This window comes from Cryptomeria japonica, chromosome 10, assembly GCF_030272615.1.
Source record: "Cryptomeria japonica chromosome 10, Sugi_1.0, whole genome shotgun sequence".
Lineage (NCBI taxonomy): Eukaryota > Viridiplantae > Streptophyta > Pinopsida > Cupressales > Cupressaceae > Cryptomeria > Cryptomeria japonica.
In genome coordinates, this window is record NC_081414.1 from 262,993,047 (window position 1) to 263,002,475 (window position 9,429).

Consider the following 9,429-nt stretch of genomic DNA (forward strand, 5'->3'; position numbering starts at 1 on the left):
TTGTTATTTTGCATAGTGGAGGATTTGGCTGATAATGTAAAGGAAAATTATAGAAAAATGAAGCATATGTTTGTGCATAGAATCTAAATTTGAGATTTATATCCAAAATAGTTTGTAAAGTAAGAAGAAAGCTATGTGCAAAATAGTTTGTATAGCAGGCAAGACTGTATGTATATGATTTGCATTTTTACCCAGAAACTCTGCATCTTTTTCATCTATTTGTTGTAATTATAGGTAGAAATCCATTTATAATCCTTCCTAATTGGAAGATGAATTAAATTTTCTTCCCTAACCCTTATGGATTCTATTTTTCACCTACTCTTATGGAGTTTTCTTTGTCTACAAAACTAAGGTTCTTCCCAAGGTTCTTCCCAGGAAAAAAAATATAACATTACCAATAAGTAAGTGAGCTTAAAAATGGCTAGTAACATTTTTTCATGAATTTTGGTGGATTTCAAAGAAAAGAAAAGAAAAACAGAGTTTGGGACAATGATAGATAGGGTTTCATCCTTACAGCCATGCCAAATTTCTTACGGGTTAATGCTGCACAAAAACGAGGGCCTCCCACAATAATTGTTAATTTTATAAAAAAAATATTCTAAATAAAATTGGTGAATGGAAAGATCTACAGGGTAAATAATCCCATACAAACTAAACCAAAACAATAGAAAAATGCAAAATCTTTACAATATTTAAACAACTTAATTTGTAAGTGTGTGATGTTGGGATGTGAAGCCCAACAGTCACATGACTGTTTGCTTTCCCTAGACTCTTCGTTTAATATCCGACTTAATGTATAAATAGATGTGTATAGCCATGTACTAGATGGTGAGTTGATTAATAGAAGTTATTCCCTGGTTTGAGTGTGGATGTAGGCATATTTGCCGAACTACGATAAATCGTGTGTTGTCTCTTCTTATTGCTTTTCTGTTTCTGTTATTGTTTTCTCTGCTCTTTCTAATCTTTACAATTGGTATCAAAGCCATGTTTGGCTTGAGCAGAGAGTAATGTTGTGCAAATGGAAGCTGAAATGAAACGCCATGTACATTGGTGGGATGGCTGGAAAGATGAGGAGGATTTGGCTGAAGAAGAGGATGTTGAGGTGAGTGAAGATGAATCTGAAGAAGATGATACATATGATTTCGAAAAATATCAAGAAGAGAAAATTATGCGGTTAAAGGAGGAAAATTTCTTACTGACGGATCAGTTGTATTTTATAGAGGATACCTTGGCAAGAATTTTGGAGGTTGAGACTTCGAGACATTTAAGAGAAAAAGAATTGATGGAAATCTTAAATGGAGCAAAAGTAAATAAAGGCAACCTTGATGATATACCGATTGATAGGCATCTTGAGCTGGAGAATCTCGTGATAGCTCTAGAAGATCATCATCGCAATACACAAGCCAAGTTATTTTCTCTTCAGGAAGATTTGCAAAATGCTTCTTTGAGAGAAGCTAAGCTTCAGGCCAAGCTAAAGGATGTTGAGGAAAATCTGTTGAATGCCCAAGTAGAGGTTGCAGCTGAAGAGGGAGAAGACCTTTGCATAGACAATTTCGTAGAAGATTATGAGCCTATGGAATTGGATAATGAAGTGCAAGATGTTGTGCTTGATGCAATGGGAGGTGCTTCTGTAAGCAGAAAGATTCCTAGAACTCTACGTTCTCTAGATGCAGATGATGCTGATTGCAGGCCATGGCAAAGACGGCGTGTTGAGCCTCCAATCTCTGACCAAATTGAGGATAATGAGCCATGTGATGTGGTAGGAGAGTTTCCCCAGACCAAGTCCGGTTCAAGCCTTGTTTTGGATTGTCCTCGGGCTGTGGCGGAGATGGAAGTTGACCCCAGCGGAGAAGGCTTCACCAAGGAGGCAGAGCAAACTGAAGAGCATCTTACTCTACATGAAGTAGAAATGGGCGCAGAGGAGACGTATGCACATGCAGGAAAAGTTCCAATTTCCTGCTATTTATCTATGGCTGCAATAAATGGTTATGAGCCAAATAATGATTCCTCACTGCAAGATGTTGGCCAATGCCCCCAGGGTATGGAGTCAGAGTATGACGATGTCATGGCAATTAAGTCCGTTGAGAAGCTAAAGGAAGATGGAGTCTTCATTTTTCTTGGGGTCGTTGTTTTGCAGGTGGTTTGTAGTAGAATGCTAACGGTTTTGAATGCAATAGATTTTGGTTGTTTAGCTGCCTCAACCGTTTCGCCTATAGATTATAACGAGGATGTAACGGTTCCTTGCGGCAGAATGGTAACGAATGATATTGATAAGTTTGTAACGCTTATGTGCATGGAGAAGTCTGATTGCAACAGACGCGTTAGGACCTGCATTCGAGAGCTCGGAGAAAGAATAGCTGTTTTTCTTGCCAGCGTGGACACCTTTACAAAGGTCGTTGAAGCTGTGAAGATAGCTAGCTGGAGCGAGGAAGAGTTTCATTTCACAGAGCAGGTGCAAATTCTAAAAGTATCTGTTGTTGAAAATGAAACTGTAACTGAACAGCAGATCCCACCTGTCAACAATGAAGTTCAAATTGCTACGTCTGCTATGTCAGAGGTGTCTATTGGTGTATGCGAGATGGCGGAAGTTGAAAGTAAGTTGAATAATCTAAAACGAAATCATGGTGGTGTTGTGGAAAGGGAAGAGGAGTTGGAGGAATCTGAGGTGGAGAGAGATCTCAATGGCGTGTCTTATACCCTTGGGCCTATGATCTCTGATTTGGATGAGCAGCAACACGAATGGCTGAAGAAAAACCCCAGGTTCCCCAATTTTTTGCCCAATGGACGGACGTGCAATTTGCTGTTTACAGGGTCTACCCCTAAGGCATGTGAGAATCCTGTGGGAGATCATCTCTTGGTCAAGTCGATTTCGAAGAAGATAGATTATTGCCGACTTCATGGCATTGAAATTTTCTATAACATGGCATATCTGGACCCGGAAATGTCAAGGTTTTGGGTGAAGTTGCCTCTGTACCGAAAGCTGATAATGTCGCACCCCGAGGTGCAGTTCAACTGGTGGATGGACAGTGACACAATGTTCACGGACATGGCCTTCGAGCCCCCTTACGAGGGGTACAAGCAATCTAATCCTCCATCTAGGCGAGTTTGCGCTTCCACAAGGGTAGATGAGATCGATGACTGGGGTGCAAGCAAGAAAAGTTTGTCTTCATGGAATGCACTACCTTACACTGCAAGTAGATTTCAGGCTCCACTTGACGGAAGTTTTTTTGAATTGCATCGTTCTCAGGCTAGTTTTAAAGATCTTGATTCTCCTGAAGCTTATGGACCCAACATGTATAAAGAAGAGTGTTTGAACTTGGCCGTGGATGTTGCTGATTGTCAGTTTTGGCACAAAAACCTAGGTATTATATGTAGATTGCATGAGATGGCAAACAAAGAAAGGATATTACCTGTGTCTGGAAAGATAGTATTTGAAATTGTGGAGCAGAGGATTAGAGAATTTGGGCATCCAATTATCATGGATTTGCTTAAAGGCTCTATTTTGTATGGAGGAGAATTGTTTTTTCATACTTCAGAAAGTATTTCTGTTTTTCTGCAAGATGAGGTAAATGCCTTGGTGTCTAAGGCAGATAAACAGTTTTTTTGAAGATGAAAATAATGTCATAGTTTTGTTCCCCATGAGGCCTGAGTTTTATGTTTGGATATTAGAATCCGGTAATGGTGACTCTTTAGATGTTCTGTTATGGGGGAGCTCAGGAGCAGCAGGAGACTCTGCTGAAAGCGTGTATTTTGTACCTATTCTTCAGTATAGATTAATGGGTGCAGTAATAAGATATGAGGTTTTCGATTCAGATTTTGGTTGGAAAAGACTCATTCGTAGTGTGCTGGAACAGAGTCTGGTAAAGTTAAAATCTTCCATGAGTCTGGTTTCGTAAGGATTGAAATAGAATGCAGGGAACATCGTTGATCATGGTTGTGCCGGTTGGTCTTCACAGGGGAGATTGTTGGGATGTGAAGCCCAACAGTCACATGACTGTTTGCTTTCCCAAGACTCTTCGTTTAATATCTGACTTAATGTATAAATAGATGTGTATAGCCATGTACTGGATGGTGAGTTGATTAATAGAAGTTATTCCCTGCTTTGAGTGTGGATGTAGGCATATTTGCCGAACTACGATAAATCGTGTGTTGTCTCTTCTTATTGCTTTTCTGTTTCTGTTATTGTTTTCTCTGCTCTTTCTAATCTTTACATGTGATTGGGCAATGTTTTGCAAACTACTGCTGTTAAAAAAAATGATAAACAAATAAAGTAATGTCATCAGCAGAAAAAAAATGATAAACAAATAAAGTAATGTCATCAGCAGAACATGATAAAACATGCATTCATATGCCCAACAAAAGAATATCCATGGTTTGACATTATCCTTCTCATAGTCGCTGCCTTTGTTTTGCTAATCTCTTCTCTTCTGCTATGAAGGAAGTTGGGTTGTCTTAGGGTTGCGCAGTTGAAAAAATCATCCACAAGTATTATAGGTATAAAATAATAAATTCAATATTATTTTGAGCCTTGCGAAATTAATTGGATAATTGGGCGGTGAGAATTGTGGCAGACGCGTCTATTAACAATAAATTTTTTTACATGGATTTTGGAGAGTGGTATTCAAGACTAGATTTTGAGATAATAGAAAAACATAATAAACATTCTTTATGGCAATTTTTTTAAAATTAAATTTGTTTCTCGAAACTGTAGCTTTATTTATTTAGCAAGAATATTCTATTTTATTATATTTCATTTAAATGAGTTTTTTATTTTAGATTATAATCATCAAAATATAAATTATATGTAAAAATAAATTAGCTCCAACTATGGGAGTACACGATATTAGTTCACAATCATGGCAAGGCATCATAGATACTTTCACTCAAACGTTAAATTAGATAAGTTAACCTTATAAACATAAATTGTGTTAGAAGAACTCATCATCAAATACATCACTATGCTTAGAATAATGAGAATGATGTATCTCATTATGTACCTTGATAAAATGAAAAAAGAGAAAGAAAAGAAAATTGATGTCATTTTTGGTGTTTAATTTTTGGGCATTTAATTAGGTATCACCTCATAATTTTCCTAATTATTCATGAAGCACTGATTTCAAATTTTTCAAAATTCTCTTTAATAGAAATGTACTCCAGAACATACCAAATTCATTTATAAGTAGGTGATATCAAGACTATATGCTAAAAAGAACACATCCAACCAACGACAATGAATACATAGAATGTAACCAAATTTTTATCTATGTATGCCTATATTTTTAAAGAAGAATTGAAATTGTTTCTTTCACTAATAATACCTTAACTTAGATATTGGTATGTACAAAAAGTTAACAATCACACATTCCCAAAATCAAGATGTATAAGGATTCTTGAACTCTAATATATCATGTGAAGAGGTGATACTATTTTCTCTCACTAATGCGATATATCATTATGGTTGGGCAATCATGTTCGATAAAGGTAGCTTTGCAAACAACATACTTAAAATTGGAATTGATGGATGGACATATTGGTGTAATGTCACTACCAAAGACTATATAGAAGACTAAATTAAATTAATTTTACTTTTTTCACCACATTAAATTACACAAACGTGATCTTTTGTTGTACACATGATATGAAGTTAAGAATGCAATTTTTTTTGTTTTCCTCAATTGTGCTAGCTATATAATAAAAGATCTCTCAATGATCAACAACAAATGTATTATATGTAATCGACCTTTTAAGTTAATTGGTTTCATACATTGTAAAAAAATTGAATAGTAAAATCATTTTGCACAATTTTCCAGTTTAAACTAAGTTCAACTTGAACATAATTCTTCACATTGCAAATTCAATTTACTTATATTGTACATAATTAGTCCTAACAAAGGCAACTTTCATTTTCTGTGACATTTCAACCTTCTAAATAAATGACCCAAAATATATCCAACTATTGACATAATCATTGCACCTAGTTGAAATACAAATGCTAGTATCTTAAACATTAATTTAAAAATCATGATTTTTTTTAATTAGATTAAAAATCATCATAGTTTAAGAGGAGCACTGTTTACCCACCAAGAGACCCGTTCCTCTTTTCAGATTTATTCCATTGACACGAATCCACAATAAATGGAACACTTAATCCAATCTAGCTACGTCATATCACGTAATCCTGTATAATTGCACCAAAACCATGGTTCCTACGAAACCAGTAAACCACCTAGAAGCAGACAATGTGTTTATAAAATAAGTGAAAGCTTGTGCGTTCACATGTAAACCATGGTTTTCCACGTACGGAGATCCTAGTTAAGGGAGGGGTGGGCATCTCACAGGTCCTGTCACAACAGGTTTGCAGATCTGGGGAAAAGGCAAATCAGATGGCACCCACAGTACTGTAAAATGTATCTAAGCATTTGCAGTCATTCCCAACGGAATACTTTGTGCGGTGGATCCCTGGTTTCATCCTCCATCTCACTGCTTCTCTCAATATATATTCTCCGATGCTTCTTCACTTCTGCAATCAGTGCACACAAGGTGAGTGTGTGTGAAATTTGCAGGACAGAAGAGAGTATTAACCTCGCTTTTCAGTTATGAGTATCGCAATTAATGCACGGGAATGGTGGGCACTAAGGAGGCACGACATGGTCGTGGCTTCTACTCTTCCTCCACCCAACAACCCCAATGCCATTGCCCAGTGCAGAGCAAAGCAATGCTCACAAGGTAATAACTCCAATATTTTATCTTCCACTTATTGCCCTCTCTATTATTATTCTTATGGTAAACTAGTTGTTAGTAAAGGAGGGTGAGCCTTTCCTTTTCTTTTCTCTTCTGTACTGAATCTGGATTTAAACATGTATTGCATACAGATGGAGTGAAAGCAGGGGCAAAGGCAGCAGCAATTGCATTTGTCGCCTCTGCAATCCCTGTGGTCAGTACTAGGGTTTACTACTTCTGTTCATGCTTGAATTTTATTGATAGACAATGTAATTGAAATTGATATGAATTTATTATGATAACAGTTGATGGGAGCACGGGCCATTCCCTGGGCAAGGGCAAATCTCAACTATGCAGCTCAAGCACATATCATCTCTCTAGGTATATATATTACTTCTTTCCTTTTCTTACTATAGGCAATGAAATTTGAGTTTACCTGAAGAGTATATGTATTTGGGTGGATGCAGTTAGTGGGGCAGCTTATTTCATCGTGGCAGACAAAACTATTTTGGCTTCTGCCCGGAAAAACTCCTTTGAAAAATTGGGTGCTATGGAAGCATTATCCTTGTAAATGCCATGTATAAGTTTAGTCCAGTCGTGGCTAATGGCTATTGTATAAAGCACGTGGATCGTTGAGAATGGCTGGATGGTTTTCATCACCTATTTTATTGTTGCTCTTTTGTCACTATATATGTCAAATGTTGGGATGAGCCTTCAAGTATCGATTTTAAAGTTGTGTTTTCAATTTAAATGTCCTCGTAATTATTTCAATGTAGTCTTTACTTTGACACTGAAGTAAATAAAAATGTAAAAGAAGCATCCGTAACAGACGATATATTTACAGCTCACATTAAGATTTCACAAATTGTCAAAACTGTCTCACACATTCAGAAATACTAATTAGTTGTTCGAAGGATAGCCAGGTTAATAATCCTTATTTTTTTTCTCAAATAAAGGTAAACTAATGTATAGGGTATTATTGAGAGGGATGACAGAAAGACAAGCTTTCTAATTAGAAGTTATAATTTACAGCGGAGCATTAATTAAAATAGCTAGGATACTATTTAAATTGTTCTAAATAATCTATATTAACTGTCTTGGTTATGAAATAAGTTATCATTAAATATAATAAATTTCAGTTACAAATTTTGTAAGTCAATATTAAATATGTAAGTATTTTGTAGTAAAATATAAGTCTCTGTGAAATAAGATACATCAAATTGTTTCAAATAATTTAAATCAAACATCTTTATTACAAAATAAATTACCAACAAAAATAACATATCTAACTTGTAAATTCTTTATGGTTTAGATAAAGTGTTTTAAAAACAAAAATGTAAGTCGTTACTAAGCACATAAATGTACTTAACAAATATAAGTCACCACAAATAAGATACATCAAATTATTATTATTAATTTAGATAGAGTGTCTTCACTAGAAAATAAGTTACCAACAAAATAATAAATCCTATTTGTAAATTCTTTGTTTAGATATAGCATTACAAAAATATAAATATAAGTCATTACTAAATATGCAAGTGTAATGTTGAAATTTATATATTTACACTATGTTTTTATATTTACTATTGAGTTAATTTTGAAGATTTTTTTTTTATATGCATATATATGATGTAATTTTATGTAAAATTTGATTCTATTTTTTTGGCACACATGCACACACACACACACACACACACACACACACACACACACACACACACACACACACACACACACACACACACACACACACACACACACACACACACACACGTCCTTATACATTTAGGCATAACCTATACTCATCGACACATGCACATACATTTATATGCATTTGCTTCATCAACAAAATTGTCATTTAGCTATTCACCTATCCTTATTTATCTATCAACCATTTTGATCTAATAGTTTTCCTACCTTGGAACATTTTTGTTATCATAAACTTGTCCCTTTTCAAAATTTAAAAGTAAAGTTTGATTTAACTAATGCACCTTTCCATGCAACCACAAAAAAAAACCACTTTTTTCTCAAAATCCAAATTCAAATGATTTGATTAACTAACCTTGTTTCCTTTTCCACCCCAAGTCAACTAAACACATGTTTGAAATAATATATATTATGATTTATAGACATTAAATGCATTCATTTATCATCATTCCCAATACACATGTTCTCTCTCATCTAAGGCATTAGAAGAAATTAATAGTTTAACAAATTTTGATTTGGCTTACTATTAAAAATGTGTAATATATTTCCATACTATAATCACTATCTATTATTTTTTTAATCTTGTACACTTTGCATGGATTGATATAAGATATCTTGGGTCTTTCTATGAAATGTCAAGGTTTTTCTAAATATAACCAGTCCCTAATTCTTTATGAGGAGAAACACAAACATTTATTGATTAATAAAGGAGAATAGTAGAACATCCTTACATAGAAGGATTATTTTCATCTCAAAGGTTTAATCTAAAACCATGACTTAATACTACACTCATGAATTTATCCTTTGAAATTTGGAAAAAGATGCATTCAACACAAGCATCAAAGCATTATTTTTATATCATTCATCATTCTAATAAGATAATCTTCTACAAAGACATTAATTCTATCATCATAGAGCTATTTTCTTTTATTACAATGATACTTTTCTAAATTAGGTTTTATGAACTATCATATTATGTCTTTTTCATTGTTTTCTCAGTTT

At 34.7% G+C, this 9,429-nt stretch overlaps 1 protein-coding gene across 1 annotated transcript; it reads left to right on the forward strand.

Moving 5' to 3' along the window:
- The first annotated feature begins 6,305 nt into the window (after positions 1–6,305).
- Positions 6,306–7,465, forward strand: LOC131059874 (early nodulin-93). The gene is made up of 4 exons (XM_057992933.2): positions 6,306–6,726; positions 6,873–6,934; positions 7,026–7,101; positions 7,188–7,465. Exons 1-4 carry the CDS (start codon positions 6,597–6,599, stop codon positions 7,289–7,291), a joined length of 372 nt encoding a protein of 123 aa, XP_057848916.2. The 5' UTR covers positions 6,306–6,596; the 3' UTR covers positions 7,292–7,465.
- The last annotated feature ends 1,964 nt before the right edge of the window (positions 7,466–9,429 follow it).